This window comes from Rhamphochromis longiceps, linkage group LG10, assembly GCF_057381845.1.
Source record: "Rhamphochromis longiceps isolate RC_006_pf linkage group LG10, R_longiceps_female_GT1.1, whole genome shotgun sequence".
NCBI lineage: Eukaryota > Metazoa > Chordata > Actinopteri > Cichliformes > Cichlidae > Rhamphochromis > Rhamphochromis longiceps.
The window spans coordinates 16956502-16974923 of NC_140566.1; the positions used below are offsets into that span (position 1 = coordinate 16956502).

At 40.5% G+C, this 18422-nt stretch overlaps 2 protein-coding genes across 4 annotated transcripts; both read right to left on the reverse strand.

Moving 5' to 3' along the window:
* Positions 1-2487: 2487 nt before the first annotated feature.
* LOC146660617 (U11/U12 small nuclear ribonucleoprotein 35 kDa protein-like) lies at positions 2488-4117 on the reverse strand. The gene has a single exon (XM_085420573.1). It carries the CDS (start codon positions 3959-3961, stop codon positions 3272-3274), a length of 690 nt encoding a protein of 229 aa, XP_085276699.1. The 5' UTR covers positions 3962-4117; the 3' UTR covers positions 2488-3271.
* Positions 4118-4878: 761 nt separating this feature from the next.
* Positions 4879-17869, reverse strand: LOC146660618 (uncharacterized). 3 transcript variants are annotated; one of them, XM_085420566.1, is made up of 21 exons: positions 16627-17869; positions 16202-16236; positions 15203-15428; positions 14411-14617; positions 14198-14308; positions 13864-13963; positions 12816-12883; positions 12646-12716; positions 12472-12554; positions 11874-11985; positions 11617-11757; positions 11302-11402; positions 10953-11118; positions 8434-8518; positions 7198-8343; positions 6697-7001; positions 6490-6598; positions 6183-6321; positions 5915-6080; positions 5684-5763; positions 4879-5452 (listed from the first exon to the last, which is right to left on the reverse strand). In XM_085420566.1, exons 3-21 carry the CDS (start codon positions 15417-15419, stop codon positions 5329-5331), a joined length of 3531 nt encoding a protein of 1176 aa, XP_085276692.1. In that variant the 5' UTR covers positions 15420-15428; positions 16202-16236; positions 16627-17869; the 3' UTR covers positions 4879-5328. The 3 variants fall into 3 exon arrangements, with proteins under 3 accessions (XP_085276692.1, XP_085276691.1, XP_085276693.1); XM_085420565.1 differs by lacking the exon at positions 16627-17869 and having other exon boundaries at positions 15203-16232; XM_085420567.1 differs by lacking the exon at positions 16627-17869 and having other exon boundaries at positions 5384-5452; positions 5684-6080; positions 15203-16234.
* Positions 17870-18422: the final 553 nt, after the last annotated feature.

Sequence of the window (18422 nt, forward strand, 5' to 3'; positions counted from 1 at the left end):
GATCTCGCTTTAATCTCGGTGCACATCACTAAATAAACAGACAGAAATAAAACTTTGTTTTGTTGTCACAAAAATCAGGTCTGTGTGAATGATTAATTGTCACTGTCATTAAGCATATTTTATAGAATTTATATGCAAAGTAAACAAGCTGTGAAAAAGAGACCTAACTGGAAAGATTTCAGAAACTGTGAAACTTGTAAAATATGTGTACACACACACACACACACACACACACACACACACACACACACACACACACACACACACACACACACACACACACGTAGGAAAATATTTAGTATACACATCCAGAAATGCATATACTATTATATATTGTACATATATTTATTAGTTTCAGATGTAGCCATTCTTGTGTTTTGCTTGTTTACATTATTGTATTTTGCACAACTCTGTTGCTTGTGAAGCTCGCACACAAGAATTTCACTCACATGTGCTGTACCAATGTACCTGCACATGTGATGTGACAATAAAAGTGATTTGATTTGATTTGATTTGATTTAACTGGAATCACTCCAAAGTAGTGGGTTAAAAAAGGGGAACAAGAGTCAACAGTCTACGTTTCACCCTTTTTAGGATTCCTCCTCTACCCGGACACACCTGCTAAGATGGAGACCACATCACGTGAGGCTTTCTGCTTCAGGCCTATCCCAGACCAAGATCCAGGCAAAGGTCAACAGACTTGGCTCACCCTAGAGAGTAAACTCATCATGTCTGTATAAAGATAAGACTCATTTATGATGGCACAGTGCACGCAAGGCTGTGGCTTTCTGTTCAGTGCATGTGTGTCTTGGAAATGGTTTGGGCAGTGTGCTATGAGTGAGAAGGCAGAGATGGTAGAGATTATAAAGGTGATTTTGTGATTAAAGCTTAGATTAAAAAAAAAACCCTACACTGCCATTAAACTGAAAAACACTGTAATAAAGTATTTAATACCTCAAATAGAACATAAGAAAGACCATATAAGGTTAAATGTGAAAATGCTGTTATAGACACAGAGCATCTGGAGGAGTGATATTGTTTTCTCTGCTGTGCAGTGAAATTCCTGCCACTCTTACTCACAGACACAGGATTGGATTGCCCTCAGCAGTAATTATTTGTGTATGTGTTCCCGTGTCCTTCACACAGCTCTGCGACATCCAAAGCAAATGATTTATATTCATAAGAACATTTCATCTCATTTATGTATAAAGTATTATTCTCTCAAGATTAAAATGAAAAAAGCAAATAGTGTAATACATGTAGTATGATCAAGAAAGTAAGAAAGTTTATTTATGGAAAGTGTGATTACTGTTGATGAAATTCTGCCTTTAGCAAAGTTCTGATTACCCTTCAGCAGGCTGTAACACACAACAGGAATCTCACCATTCTCCTCCTGCATCCTCATGATAAACAGGAAGAGGAAACAGACGCGAGGACAGAGAAGTGAGAGGGAATGAGCAAGAAGGCAACCGTGATCACATGTCAGCAGCAGCAAAAAACGAACAGGAAACAGCCCAGATGCAGTCTCAGTATCAGAAAGACTTCCCTCCCCCATCCTCCTGCCACAGGAGGCGGACACCTGCTTTCCCGCAGCCTGACAACATTGGCATTAACCCTGCGTTCAGGTGAGAGCAGGTTTATCATCATCACAGTGTCCTTCATGTAGGGAGCAGCTACTCTGTGTCTGCGTGCTCTGATTCTTCTGATTCACAGGATCAACTTCAGCACGGTCCAAAGAGAGACTTACCCAGGCTGGCCCATCGTGAATGTCGGGTACGGTGGAAGGCAAAGACCAGCTAAGCATGACTTCTAAGCGGCAGTGGAAATCATCTTGCATGTTTGCATACATGCATGATTAATATTAAATGTCAAAGTCATATTTAACAAATGCTTGAAATTTGTCTTGTCCCAGCATGTATTCCCAATAATCATACAGTAATAAACACAAACCAGTGGAAAAAAGCCTCAGTTTTCAGTGTGTTTGACGTATATGTGTTTGCACTAACTTCATTGTCTCTTCGTATAAATAACACTACAATTGACAGCTTACTACTCAGAACATACTTGGAAATAAAAGTCAGTTCTACCTCTTGTTTTTTTCTGGTACATTAGAGAATTACCTTTTAATGAAATAAGAGATTCATTTCCCGTCATCTTTCATATTGATGACTTCAGAAATACTTGTGCACAGTTTAAGAATCCACCCAGTGACCCATAACCGAAAGCTGATTGACCTCACTGGGCAGGACCGAGGATCAGATGGCTGAGTAAGAGCTGAGTAAGCATTTGATTCAAATTCCTGAGTTGCATGTATATGGAAAAAGGAGTAAATGTGTTTGAATACTGAGTTTTCTTCCCTCAAGTATAAATCTTGCACAACACATCATTACCAACTCTGAAAACAGGGGTCACATGAGGCTACACTGGAAAACTACCCAACTTGGGAAATCTTAAACATGTTGCAACACTTTGACAAACAGTAACACCTTAGATTTCAAAACAATGACGAATTTTATTGTTTATGATATAATCTGATTTACATTTTTTAAAAAGAAATGGGGCTGACAATGTGCTCTTAAACTTGTGCTTTTTTAAAAACAAAACAAAACTGCAAACTCATTTTACATTGTGAGTCACATATAGCCTTTGACCTTGAGTGGGCCGGACCAGCGAAACTTCCCTTTCTGTCAGTGAAAAGAAGTTTAACTATGCATTTAATCCCTGGAATATCTTAATATCAGAAAAAGAAATGCAGTTTTGTTTGTCTCAGTTTATCTACATGATAAACAACATTCTGTAGTAAATGGGGAAAAAAGTCTGTTGGGACTTAAATTGCAAGAAATAAAATTTGAATTGTATATGTGGGGTAATAATATTTATGATAACTGTATAAAAATACAGTTCCGATTTCCCAAAGCAATCCAATTGGACTCTTAAGCAGTGATTCTGGCTGCTGGCGCTCATGTTTGACATGATGGATGTAAGTCTCATTTGGCTGGACACCACCCGTATTGTAATTTTTTCGCTAGAATAAAGAGTTGTAAAAAAAAAACCCCCAACAAAACACAACAACCCTACTTTGTCATTCCTGAGACTTCCCTGAGAAGAACTGAATATGACAGCCACAGGCAGAGTCCTGATTACCATACAGTACAATCTGAAGAATATCAGCATACAAAAAAGTAACCTTTCACACAAACAGTTATCCAAGTCACACACTCATTCACTGTCCTCCTTTGAAAGCTGAAGTGCTGAAGTGCAGCCACATGCTTCATCTCCGGTCCCGGTGCCTGCGGTCATCCCACTCTCGGCCTCTGTCCCGGTCATCTCTCCTTCCTCTGTTGCCCCACTCTGCTGTTCTGTGTCGGTCCCGATCGTCTCTGGCTCTCCCGCTTGGTCTGTCCCACTCCCTCCCTCCACCACCACCACCACCTCGTTCCTGCACCGGGTCTACCCCGAGATTGATGGGTTTACGGAAAGGCCTGTCCCTGCCGCCGAACCGCAGCTGTCCGGATTCCTTTTTCCCTCCAAGCCCGCCGCCGAGCCGCCGCGGCACCCATCCTTTAAGAGTCCTCTCTTGCTCAAAATCCACGAACACTTCATGCTGGTCGACCACCAGCTTGTTGGCGTCCCGGCGGGCCCGGACCACAGATCGCTCCTCTTTGTACTCAATGAAGGCATATCCTTTGGAGAAACCCGTGACAATGTCCCGGACCAGCCGGAGCCGCTGGATGTCTCCGTACTTAGAGAACACTTTGTGTAGTTTATCTTCGGTGGTCTGTGGGTTCAAGCGGGACACAAAAAGCGTGAGCAGTGGGTCTCCAACGACGCCTTTGTTGGGCTTGTACCGGGCACCCATGGCCCTCCAGACCGCTCGATCATGGGGTTCCACGTCTGTGCCGTCGATGCTACCAGCTTTCAGCGGGTCGTACACCTTCGCTATCGGACTCCAGTCAGCCATTTTAAACTAGAACGATGGCACAGGAGACTGGCGGGCTTTACAAACAGTTTTCAGGGCTAATATTTCTCTGCATTAGTCGCCAATTACGCGTTAAACCACACCAGTACCGCTGAATCTATTCACTCTTCCAAGTGCATCAACAAAAACATTCCGTAATGAAACGGGGTCCAGTGTGTCACATTTTAAAGTCCCCCTACTCGCCCGACTAAGGATACTAGAGTTCCGCTGTGCTAAGATACTTAGACCAACTTAAAACTTAAATTAAAAATAGATAACGTAGATTAATTATAGCATCGGTCGACAAATTTGCAAGTATGAAGTAAGGTTAATTATTATTAATAATAAATAATACTTTTTATAAAAATAAAAAGTTTATAAATAAAACTTTTTATTCATTGCACAATACTGTCACTTTAAAAAAAAAATTTTTTTAATATAATTACACCATAATCAATAGCATAGATAGTGACAGATTAAAGGCAATAGCATTGTTGTGTTATTAAGCCATTGGTCTAGCATGTGCAACCAGGACACCGATTCCTTGATTCTACAAATCATTCTTCCATAATTCTTTTTGACAGTGCTGGTGGAAAGTGCCTTAAAACTTTTACAGATGTTAGACTGAATCGGACATTGCTAGAAAAAATATTAGAGCCCAACCTGATTCCCTCACTGTGAGAGTCACAGCATCCTGTCAGTGTATGTACTCCCTGATTAATATGGCAAGGAATGGCTTATTTGAATGCCGCTTTTTTCACATCTCTGTAGGTCAGTCTTTTTTAGCTACACCACAGAACTCTCAAATGTGCATTTATCTTGTACACAAAACCCTCACAGCTATACCATACCATCGACAGTCAGCTGTGGACACTCTTTTTCAGCATTTGGTTGCTGTGCACTACGTTTCATTTTGGAGTCATAAGGGACATGTCTCTATTTCTATGTCCAGGACCAAAATATGTTGGTTGTAACAAGCGGTTATTTGAGTTACTGTTGCCTAATAAAATGGGTGGTAAGTGTATAAAATTATCTAAAAAGACTGAATGTCAAATGCTATCCAAGTTACAGGTGCCTGAACACTCTTGGGACAATGCATTACAAAAACATTCTTTAATAAAACACTGAAACCACAACAGCTTCTGCTCCACGGTGAATAACTTCTTACAAAAATTGTGAACATGCTTCACTTCATTTTTCTGTACAGTTCCATCTGATACACATGGTACAGTATCAAAAGGGTTTGGAAAGGTGAAACAAATTCTTCTATGTAGTTTATTTAAAAAAAGAACTTTTGCTGCGTAGATGCATCTAGTCTTGTTGTTCTAACAGCATAAAAATTATACATAAAGGTTGAGCAGGTGTGCTCTTTAGCTCTGCTCCAGATTCATCATTTTCTGAAAGCCTTTACATATCCTCCACACTCCATTTATAGGCCGCTTCCTGCACAGCCTTTTTATCCTCTGGTAGCGTTTCTGTTCAAAACCATTTGACCTGCAAGACACAAATAAAATAACCCTATTAATTATGATACGACAAGCTAAAAGGCCAAAGACAATCCATTCAATTAGGCGCAAATTTAATATAGACGTGGAAAAAAAGATCACAATTTCTTTACCATTAATGTGCAAAATGACAAACTGATGTGTGTATTAAAAACATTCAATATTAAACTACAGTTCTGTCCTCAACAGTTTTCCTCTGTCACCGATGCACAAACTCTACCTGTCAACTCCGTCCCAGCGGTACCCCGGTGGAATATTGAACCGGTTTGGAGGTGGAGCAGGGCCTTTATATCGAGGTTTCTCTACAAAAAATCAAAACAAACATACAAATAAATAAAAATACAAACAGTAGCAAAAACAAAACTGCTGCTATTTAAAAGCTTCTTACAAGGATTGACCTGGTGAAATAAAATAAAGTCATAAATAAAATAAAACATATGTAATGTTAAACATCTTGTGTTTTTGTGCCACGGTCCTTTTTACGCCTGAGCATTGCAGCCATAGGATCGCCTTCTCTTTCCTGTTCTCTCAACATGCGGTCAAGATCCTCAAGTGGCTTAAGGGCTTCGCGCAGCGCTTCCTTAAGTTTCTGGTGATGCATCTGGATCTGTGCCAACCTATACATACATTTTAACATAAACCATTGAACCACTTTTATAATTTTTTATGTGGATATAATCACATAAACTGTGATATTTGAAATGATCATGCACATTTACCTTTTTCCCCACTGAGCGTATTTCTTGTCTGTTGCCGCTTTTTCACCAGCTTTCTTTTTCTGTTCATTTCTCTCTGAATCCAGATCCCTGCTTTTGCCACTTTTGTCTCTGAAAATCGTCTGAGCGTTACGCGATTCATCTGGTCAAAGGGGATGAATGGGTAAGTATGTAGAAACTTCATTATTTAATTTTAGGACTAAATAAAATACGACAATATAGATGATAAGCTGAAATGAGATGCAAAGCTGTATGAAGCTCTTCAATCAATGGGTGTAAAAAAATCTTAAGAGAGAAAAGTTGATGAAACCTTCAAGTGGCTGATTGTGTTTTTCTCTGCGTCTGTTCTCCTTTTGCTCTTTCCTTAGAATGTCCACAGAAACCAGGCCTGCCTTTCCACCAGATAGCATCCTTTGGCCCTGGTTATAAAAAAAAAAAAAAAAGGACAATTGAAAAATATAACATTTGAGTGAAATCAGATTTGACATTAATCTTTGTTCCAACACAGTCTGCTTACCTGTGACTGGCCTGGCCTACGAGGTGGTGACAAATCTCCATCCGAGTCCCTTCCACTCGGTGGCTGCCCCCTGGGTGGAGACTGGTCAGAGTCTGAGCCCCGTTTAGTTTTTGAGGGCCTCCTTGGGGGAGATTGGTCGGAGTCTGAGGCGTTTCCCTTCAGGGGCCTTTTCCTCGGGGGAGACGGATCCGAGTCTGAATCATGTCTATTCTGACCCTTCTTAGCCACCGCTGACCGATGAGGATCCGGTGAGCGTTTTTTACTTAACAAGGATGAGCTGAGCTTGCTTTTGTTGGAGGCTGAATCTGACAAAGACACAGTTAATTTGTTAATTTTCATTTTGTAATGCCTTTTGAACAAAAATTAAAGATTTATTATTAGATCAAGCTATGTCTTTAAAATAAATTTCAATTCAAAACTCATGTTAAATGGGTCTCTGCTTTTTACTTTTATTCATATGCCACACCAGATTCCACTTTACAATTTAAATGGATCACTCACCTTTACTTTGCATTTTTTCTGACTTTCCTGAACACTGTCTTGGTGGTGACAAGTCTGGGGAGTCATGGCGTCTTCTCCTGGGAGGAGAGACATCTGGAGAGTCGTGACGTCTTCTCTTGGGAGGAGAGACATCTGGAGAGTCATGACGTCTTCTCCTGGGAGGAGAGACATCAGGAGAGTCGTGACGTCTTCTCTTGGGAGGAGAGACATCTGGAGAGTTGTGATGTCTAGTCCTGGGAGGAGAGACATCTGGAGAGTCATGACGTCTTCTCCTGGGAGGAGAGACATCTGGAGAGTCGTGAGGTCTAGTCCTGTGAGGAGAGACATCAGGAGAGTCGTGACGTCTTCTCCTGGGAGGAGAGACATCTGGAGAGTCGTGAGGTCTAGTCCTGTGAGGAGAGACATCTGGAGAGTCATGACGTCTTCTCTTGGGAGGAGAGACAACAGGAGAGTCGTGACGTCTTCTCTTGGGAGGAGAGACATCTGGAGAGTCATGAGGTCTAGTCCTGGGAGGAGAGACATCAGGAGAGTCGTGACGTCTTGTCCTGGGAGGAGAGACATCTGGAGAGTCATGACGTCTTCTCCTGGGAGGAGAGACATCTGGAGAGTCGTGGCGTCTTCTCTTTGGAGGAGAGACATCTGGAGAGTCGTGAGGTCTAGTCCTGGGAGGAGAGACATCTGGAGAGTCATGACGTCTTCTCCTGGGAGGAGAGACATCTGGAGAGTCATGAGGTCTAGTCCTGGGAGGAGAGACATCTGGAGAGTCATGACGTCTTGTCCTGGGAGGAGAGACATCTGGAGAGTCGTGACGTCTTGTCCTGGGAGGAGAGACATCTGGAGAGTCATGACGTCTTCTCCTGGGAGGAGAGACATCTGGAGAGTCGTGAGGTCTAGTCCTGGGAGGAGAGACATCAGGAGAGTCGTGACGTCTTGTCCTGTGAGGAGAGACATCCGGAGAGTACTTCCGACTTCTCTTTGTTGGAGAGATGTCTGGAGAGTCATGCCGGGTCTTTTTGACAGGAGAATCCTGTCCTCTTCTCTTTGAAGACAACTCGGGTGAGTCATGTCGACCTCTGCTTAATGAGCCAGCCTCTGTATTTTGATGTTCTTTTCCATTTCCTTCCTCTGTGTCATCATTTTGATCCACTTTTAGGAGAGGAAGTAAAACTATAGTAAACAACAGTCTTAACTTAATATTGCACAAATCCCCTCCTACTTCTGTGACTTCTTATTTACCTCCAATTGCTTTCCATCTGTTGCTGGTCCTAAAAACTTCCATCTGTTTCACTTCCTCAGGTCGATCATCAATCACCTCAGCAATCTGAACAGTTAACAAGAGATTAAGTTTTAAAACAGAACTTGTTGACATAACAAAATTACCCAAACTACAAGCATACCCATTTAATACAATAGATTAGATTTCAGCATTAAGTAAATGGCCTGTATTTGTATAGCGCTTTACTTAGTCCCTAAGGACCCCAAAGCACTTTACACGTTCAGTCATCCACCCATTCACACACACTGGTGATGGCAAGCTAAATTGTAGCCACAGCCGCCCTGAGGCGCACTGACAGAGGCGAGGCTGCCGGTGTTCCAGATCTACTGGCGTTTAGATCAACTGGCGTTAGTCGAACAGATGTGTGGCAGACTTCCGTTTCAGGAGCTGCTACCTACAGACTAGCAAAAAAACGCCAAATGTGTCATCTGTGACACTTGTGAGGTTATCTCAAACACACTCCGTCAGTCTTGATGCTGTTGAACAACAAAATGTTTAAAAATGTGGCGAGTTTACCTAGGGTTATCCTCATGCGCGACGCGATCGCGAAAACAGCAAACAATTAACACCATGCCAATGTTGTTCACAGGACAACAAGAGTAAACGATCGGGAGACTCTTGTTGTCGTTATCGTTCCCCTCACACGGTTTGTTTCTCCGAATTCAGCGTTTTTGCTTCACAACTAAAGCGAGCAATTTACTTTGTGTGCACTAACATGGACTCGAGTCAACCAGTGCCACCACTGGCCAAGTGCCACAGCCTACAGCCAGATCAACTTGTGACACACATCTGCAGCACGTCTGAATTCGTTTCATGCACAATACATTTGTACCTTTCAATTGTGTCTGTTTGTGCGTCATGCAAATAAACCTTTGAAATGAATGAAATGACACTAATATTTCACTAGTTTTGTAACATCACATGTCGTTACCGTAGTCTGTGTCTTTTCTCTGCGAACAAACATTTTAGAGTTGGTTGTTATATACAGTCTGTATAAGTGTGGTTAATCTAATAAACATTTGTAAGGAGATGGCAGTTACTGTGAATGTACAGCAGTTACACAGTGATTAGTAATAAACAGTCAGACAATGACCCTGACTTTCTCATTCAGTCTTGTAGATTGAATGCACCTTCTGTGGAAAGTGGTACCACACAGTGTGTGTGGACTTCCCCTGTGCAGAAGGCGACTACAAATGTTGTGCATGTTAAATAAACAGAAAAAAGTGATCCCTGTTGTCTTTGCTTACTGATTGTTTTCAGTGTTGACAATCCACATTGCTGCCATTGCATCTTTCAACATGTTTGTGGGTAGATTTGGATGTACCAGGGGTAAGTGCAGCCACTCAGCCTCTACTCAATGTCATCATAGCAAGTTAATCTAGTAGTAGGCTATGGTAGGCTTGGTACTTGGCCACAGGTGGCAGCAGTGGACTGACCTCCATTTGAAACTGCTCCAGCTGCTGTGTGATAGTGGATCTGCTACAAATTGAAGATCATATGGAAGTTTTGGAAATTAACCCTTGTATTATGTTGAAAAACAAAAAAGTGACATTGATTTTGTTGCGGGTCATTTTGACCCATACTGTGTAAATCCACTCAGAATTGTCAAGAAACTGCAATAAAACAATAGCACCTTTATTTTCCATCAGATAAACATGTAGAACACAGACATACAACAGTGACTTTCCATAACTATTTTAGGAACAATTTGGTTTTTCGTTCTTACAAACACGTATTTTGAACTTGCCCAACGTTCTCAGTTTTTCAATGCTCAACATTTTCGATTTTGTCCACATGATGGACAGAATGTAACTGTGTGCTTTCTGCAGATGTACTTCTTGTATTTCTCACAAAAAGTGCTTGTTTTCAAACAGGAATCTTCCTAACTAAGATTTAAAACAAAAGATTTCTACGTCTCCTCCAGTCTCACAAACAGAACCAATCGACACACCTGAGTCACTGACTTTCTTATATCCACTCACTCTCACTGGCTCTGTTTATTACTAATCACTGTGTAACTGCTGTAAATTCACAGTAACTGCCATCTCCTTACAAATCTTCATTGGATTAACCACACTTATACAGACTGTATATAACTACCAACTCTCCAGCCATGTTGATGGATTGCCTATATTGGCTGGAAATATTAATTTCCAGAGAAAGGACACAGACAGACGATGCTTACAGGATGTGATGTGACAACACTAATGAAATATTGATGTGTCATATTTGTCCAAGGCGTATTTCATTGTTATGGAAAAAGAGAATATTAAAATCATGATGACCAATTGGAGCAGTGATTTCTATGACTTTGTGTATATAATTTGGAATTTTGTACAAATGTAGGCCAATAAGGAATATATGATATCATTTCATTCTTTTCAAACAGACACAATTGAAAGGTACAAATGTATTTTGCATGAAACACTGGGTTTAACAAAAACAACAACATTATCAGTACCCTCAGGTGAGGAAGTACCTTGTTCATGTGTGGTGGCAGCTGGGGACCTATGAAGCCAACACTGTTGTGAGGCATGGTGGCGATGGTGCCTGGGCTCACCACTGGCTGGGGAGATGCCTGACCAGATATGCCAGCGTTATGGTTCAAGTGGCTGTAGTCCCCAGTTTTTCCCACATCTGTGCACCTGATGACATGGAAAAAAGAATATTAACCATGACAAAGCATCAACATTATAACATTAGGTTATAATAATACATTTTCTACAAGAAAAGTGAGAATAAACATGTCTACATTATTAAATAATGATGGGAAAAGTTCTACTGAAGGAATAAGCCTAGAATGTTTAAAAATACCGATGTTTACTCACTTGATGTAGAAGAGGACATAGGCCTGCTGGTTGAGAACAGTGCTAATGTCACTGACTGACACGGACGAGTCATTCATCTGAAACCACTGCTCATTGCTGGCCTGTGAGACAGAATGAGAGAGATGTGACACAGCAGATTCAGTTTCTGAATTGAATTTGAGCTAAAAAGAAGAATCTTATGGTTATATAGGGGTCTTTTTTTTCTTTCTTTCAATGCATACAAAGTAGTTTTCTGCTGAAATGTGTTGTTTATGGTGTTTGTTTGTTTGTACTACGCAACAGCAGCATTCAAACAGATTCGGGCACAGCCAGTACCTTAATATAGCAGAAATAGTGTCCAGTATGACAACTCAATCCAGAGTGAACCAGCACAGCATACAGCCTGTAGAGCTGGGGCTCCCCGTGGGACTGCGACATGAAGGGCCGCAGATCCAGATGCTCCAAATACTTCACATCCTGATGACCACCAAACAAAAAAATTCAAACATTACATGCAAATATCCTGTTTTATATTAAAACAAAGCATCTGTCATGTATCTTTATGACTTAAGCAGACACTATTGGCCATTTGCCTTTGTGATTTTGCCTCCACTGAAGTCTGCAAAGCGTTTGAGTGAGATGGTGAGCACATTGGCGCTGCGATGGATTGTAAATCTTTTTGAGGCCGTTACCATTTTGTTGCACCTGAAGGAAACAAACATTCAGCTTGTTGACAAAAATCACACCTAAACACTAAAACTCATCATGGTTTGGCATCTCTTTGCACATATTCAACTCTGTATATTTTATATATTTTATTATTATTATTATTATTATTATTATTTTATTTTATTTTTTTACTATTTAATTTGTAAAAATGTGTACACACACACACACACACACACACACACACACACACACACACACACACACACACACACACACACACACACGTAGGAAAATATTTAGTATACACATCCAGAAATGCATACACTATTATATATTGTACATATATTTATTAGTTTCAGGTTGGCCATTCTTGTATTTTGCTCGTTTGTGTTGTTGTGTTTGCACATCTCTGTTGCTTGTGGGGCTCGCACACAAGAATTTCACTCGCATGTGCTGTGCCAGTGTGCCTGCACATGTGATGTGACAATAAAAAGTGATTTGATTTGATTTGATTTGACTTACTTGGTGCATTTATAAGCATTTTCGCCACCCAGCTGTTCTGGCTTGACAAACTGCTCCAGAGCTTTGGAGACATTTGGAGCAGTCTATATGAACAGAGAGAGAGAGGAAAAACCTCACACTCCATAATGCAGAGAATACATAGTAGCAACGTCACTTTGAATGTTGTCCAATTACCTTAATTTCCAGAGTGATATCCAGAAAAGGGTCAAATGTATCTGAGACAGCTTTGCAGTTTAAACATTTAACTGAAACAGAAATCAGTGCTATGAGTATCACACAAGCTGTAAGACATAAAAAGACAAATAAAAGAAAAATAAATCAAACCTTAAAAAACAGTGACTTACCTCTGGATCTTAGGTACCCGCCAAACACTTGATGGATGAAAGAGGTTGCCTGCGTTTGCCTGTCCAATCTATAATAAAAAGATAAAGCACAAAAGTTAACTAATAAGGACAGTGCAACAATTAACTGACTGACCATTTATTTTTTAGCATTTTGGAACCAGACAATCACTTTACAGTATTCAAGTAGCAGAAAAGACAATAGGAGGAATTGGAGCACGATTAATTACTTAAGAGGCCATCTGCTGCTACACGGGAAGAATTGATTTGATGAGAATTGACACTTTAGGTTCTTAAAAAAATAAATGAATTAATAAATTATTTTTAGGAGTCTAACAAGAAGCACAACACTCAGCCCAGTGCATCTGTTAAACGTGTAGTTTTGGTTAAATGTGCACATAGACTTCGAAGCTCTATAGTAACACATAGAAAAACCTGGATTTTCTGAATTTTGCTGCTGCAATAATAGCACTAATGCCATTAGGGTGAATAAGAGATGACCTGAGGGGTTGAGTGCTCCTGCTCACACTGCTTACCCTGTTGCCTCAGAAGAAATCTATACTAGACACTAAGTCTGGCAGCTCTCTGCCATAATCCCAGACACCTGTTTTACTACACGTTTAAGCCGCTTCTGATCTTTTCAAGCCCTGTTACCAAAACAAGCTACCACACCCAGTGTAAGAATACTTTCTGTGTTGGAGCAGTCAAGTTCATTAAAAAACTTGATATAATAATGAGGTATTATATCAAGTGGCTTGCCTAGTATGTAAACTGAGGTGTCAGTCAGGCAAGAGACTGAGGAATCTGCATTTCTGAAAAATACTCTCAGCAATTGAAGCATTAATAGTTAAAAGGAACTAGTATAAACTGCACTTCCTGAAAAACAGGATAAAGGATTTATTTCATATTCTCCTACTGTCACGGTGTTACCTCTACGTAGCTAATTATGGATCTTACTACATAATAAAGTGCAAACACTGTCAAGCCCAAGTAAAAATATTTTTGTGTGTTTAACTTGTTTAGAATGCATGCAATGTAAAATGACACTCACTTGGTTCCAGGTAAGCAGGACCTTTGCATAGCATCCACTGTGCACCGCAGGAATTCATGAGCATCTTCCTGGCTTCCATAGCAGAAGTGGTTTGCAATCCCTGTGTGAGGGGAACGAGGAAAAACAGAACCAAAAAACAAAGCAGGAGGTGAATTATTGTAAAGGATACCACAGTTAAATGCAAGTTTACACTTATTTAAAAACAGAATTCAAAATCCCTCCAGATTATTTCCCTCCAAAATTACAAAAGGTAAACAGTCACACAGCGCCTCCTATCATTAAAATATAGGTAAACACTTTGCACAGAGCACAGCAACAACAGTCATCCACTTACACCCAAGCTCATTGAGTACACCAATGGGCTTAATGACATTCCCAGAGTTGGTAAAAACCTGAATGATGTGGTTTTGCATGGTACACATCATACAGAACCCTGGCTCATGACCTGCAGCAGAGACAGAGACAAAATACTGAGTGAGTAAGGAGTGATACAATGTGAGAATCAGCGCAGGACTGCGTAACACCACTGTTGGTGAAATAAACTTACATGTTTTGGAGTGCTCCCGCGTCAGCATGTAGTTTGCTAAAGGAGGGGTGTAGCTGAGACACTGCAGGGCTGAGTTGAGGAAGCAGGTGTTCCCCATGTTCTGGAGGCCTGCACCAATGAGGTGAACCTGGGCCCAATTTAGGCTGAGCCGATCTGGTGAGAACAGCACCTTCTGGGGCAAGTCAATTCCATCGCCACTGCTGATCACTGACACACAGAGCCACAATTATTACTAAAAATCTGTTTCAATACATTTTAAAAAGGAGATAATTTAATGCCACCTTACTTATACAACCACACACTGGCACATGGCAAAGTCATGTCAGGACATCACAGTAATAGCTACAACTATTAACAGTTATATAATGTGATTCTGGCCACTGTGAAAAACTCCTAAACAGCCTCAGGAAGAAAGATAGGACAATTTGCCTTCTCCTTTGTTTCTGCTAAACAAGTTGGGCTGCCGGTCTTTATATAAAAACAGCAATTGCATCACGAGCTGAAGTGACTGATCATGCAAAGCTGGATGCATTACATAACTGGATGAATGAACGGAGAAGGGAAGCAGCAACACAACACCCACAAAAGCAGTTGTCAAACTTGTGTGAAAGCAGAAGCAAAAAGATTAGCTGTACGTTACTAAAACCAATTCTGACAAATATGGGTAAATAATGGCTAAAAAGTGTGGTTCCATATTTGCTAAAACTGGTTGGAAAACTATTCTGTCTGACAATAAAAATCTTCAAACAGCTTAAAAAGACATTTTGAAAAAAAGCCAGGCTTTGCTCTGACCTTGGTCCTTGGGCTGGTCCTCAGAGGAGGGTGTACTCTGAGGACCAGCCCCTTGGTCCTTGGGCTGGTCCTCAGAGGAGGGTGTACTCTGAGGACCAGCCCCTTGGTCCTTGGGCTGGTCCTCAGAGGAGGGTGTACTGTTGTACACAGCAGCTCCAGGTCCGAGTCCGGCTGACTCGTGGTCAGACTTTTCTGAAGATCTGTCAACTATGGTCATTGTTCATAGCTGCATTAGGAACATAGACACATACGTTTATGAACTGAAAACAAAACAAAACAAAAAAAACAACAACAACTCATTGTTATTTTGGAAAAAGGGAAAGGGAAAGAAAACTTAAATACTACATCAATCCTACACTGGTTAGGTAGCAGTACAGTGAGTTTGGACAACAACAACTAAATACAAAAGCCACATTAACAGATTATACCCAATTTCGCTGTGCAAAAAACTGCACAATGACAATAAAAAGCTCTAAGTCTCTTATAGCTTATAGTTAAATAACGCTATATTAAACACTGCCCTCATACCATCGCCTAAACTTTCAGCAAACAAGTATCAGAAATTGTGTTAGATTGGATGATTTGTTTACATTCAAAAACAGACTAGCATAAGTGAGAGCCAAATATTAGTTTTTGACCGTTTGTTTTTATTTGAATCATCTTGTCAGATTCCTTTTAAATAACAAACACCAGTAGACAAGAGTAACTTTCGACATCTAATTTAACTCTGTCCAACTAACAAACTTAAAATATCGACAAAAATTAGTGTTTAGAAAACTCAAGAGGGGAAATGCCAGATAACCCACTCGACCGAGGAAATTTCCAAGTCGGAAGCACGTTTACAACAGAAGCAGCTGTTCCCTCCCACCTGCTCTTACAGAGTGGCTCACATTGGCTAAATGACGGCTGCTAGGCCTTTAACACGCAGCGTCGCAAAACCTCAAGAAAACACACAAAAAACCCTGATCATATCAGACGGAGAGCAAGTTGAGAGCTTACCAGTCTTGTCCAAATCCGAGATGGAATGACGCGCACTTAAAGAAGATGCAAAAACCATGGAAACCACATAAACATATTTGTACATTAACATAAAGCTGTTGTACACACACACACACACACACACACACACACACACACATATGAAGAGAGAGAGAGAGTATGCATAGTATGCAAACGGCTACCAAACAGCCATCATAATTCGTCATACAATGAGAACAGAACAAATCAACAATTGACAATGACTAATTAATATTAAAATCTGTAATATAATGTATTGTTTGGAGTTTAGTCCGTTACTGTTACTATTTTTACCATTTCTTCTTGGAGCAACTGTAATCCACATAATTTCCTTAGGGATTAATAAAGTATTTTGATTCTGATTGTTTCAGGATGACCTGCCATTATCCAATGACACATCTGCTTACCTGTATCTTTTGCTCGTTTCTCCTCCTCTTCTTTTCTCTTTTTTCTAAACTGAGGACCTGATGGCTTTGAACTTTTCTTGTCCATCTTCCATTGGTTTTAATTTTGCACTGCAGTATGAACACCCATCCCTCAACCCAAGGATCACCACAACATGATCTAACACACCTTTCAAAGATTCACTTTGTCTAGGGTGCATTTCTGAGATTTCACACAACCCAGGATTCAAATCATGAATACATAATGGGCTTGGATTTACATCATTATGAATGAAATGCGCTCTATTTGGAAGCAGCCGCCCCCTCCTCCCCTTTCGGTTGTGTGTGAGACTTTAAATCATCAAACTGTAAATTTTAAATTGTTATTGATCCCTTTATCCCTAGTCCTAAAGTGTATATTTATTTTCTTACTCTTCTTATATATATTGTTTGTTTACTTGCACTGATGTAACTGGAGCTTAGTCGTCTCCTTGTTCAGTCTGATGTCACTAGCCGTGTCTGGACCTAAACTCTGCTGCAGGTCCATATATCAAACGATAACTATGGCATTACTAAGCGTTGAAAAACTGTCTAAAGTCTTTCATCTTTAATAAAATGATCAGCGTTCTGCTCTACCAGGTGTAACAATTGAGTTTAACATCCAGGCATCCATGAAAACGGAATTTATGACATTTAACGGAGTTAGAAGTTAGCAGGGAGTTAGCTCGCTAGCTTCTATCTAAATACAATATAGCATGTCCTGACTGCCGGGTTTTGGAAACAAATGAAAACGTACAGCTCTGCTATCACTTCCAACATAAATGAAGACAGAAAGCTAAACAGCAGTGACGTTTGTAGGGTTACTGAAGTTGGGCTAGCTGGTATATAATGATGTGCTACGTGACCGCTAGCAACACAGCTATGTTAGCATAATATAAACAAGCTAACTTTTTTCCCCACTCGATAAAAGTTAACGTGAGTGTTCTCGGTGGTCAGGAACAAATGTAATCGCATGGCAGGATGCTGTAAAAGGACCAAACTTCAGCCAGGAGAACAACTGAGATAATCCATCCACAATACGAGGTTAGTCATTCATATACTGCTGCATGGGCTGGGCTGCAGTTACATTCTAAGGTTTTAAAAACTGAGCTTAAATAAATGATTAGCGGTAATAAAAGCCGAGGGAGGTCAACAGTGATCACTGACTGTTTTAGGAGCTTTTTGAGATTAAATAGAAGAAAATACAAAACATTAAACATGTTAACAACACAAAAGCCATATTAAACGCAGACTACTTTAGGCCCGGAAGTAGGATTTGTCACGTCATCACTTAACCATCGGATAGCATGTGAAATAGATGACACTTTCAACAGTTATGTCCAGATTAAGGGGGACTACAGAAGTGTGTATACTAAAAAAAAAAGAGAGAGAAAGAAATTTAAATAAATACAGCATATTTGTGCTTCACAGTCAATTCAATTTTATTGATATACCGCCAGATCACAAGAACAACCTCCTCAAGGTGCTTTATACTGTAAGGTAAGAACCCTACAATAACACATAGAAAACCCCAACAATTAGCACTTGGCGACAGTGGGAAGGAAAAGCTCTCCTTTTACAGGAAGAAACCTCCAGCAGAACCAAGTTCACGGAGGGGCAGCCACTTGAACTGACCCTGTGTGTGTGTGTGAATGACTGGAGGGAGACAGGACAAAGACAGGCTGTGGGAGAGAGACAGAAAGTATTAATATTTAATGATGCAGAGTAGTGTACAAATACAAGGAGAGCGAAAAAAGATGAGTGAAGAAGGAACACTCTGT

Bases quoted from the DNA above. Each gene is read 5' to 3' on its own strand.
- LOC146660618 (XM_085420566.1), bottom strand. From the start codon at position 15,419: ATGACCATAGTTGACAGATCTTCAGAAAAGTCTGACCACGAGTCAGCC. The intron at 11,119-11,301 runs GTGAGTAAACAT...CCATGTCATCAG, and splicing joins TATGTCCTCTTCTACATCAA to GTGCACAGATGTGGGAAAAA. The intron at 5,453-5,683 runs GTAGAGTTTGTG...TGTGTCTTGCAG, and splicing joins CGCTGGGACGGAGTTGACAG to GTCAAATGGTTTTGAACAGA.
- LOC146660617 (XM_085420573.1), bottom strand. From the start codon at position 3,961: ATGGCTGACTGGAGTCCGATAGCGAAGGTGTACGACCCGCTGAAAGCT.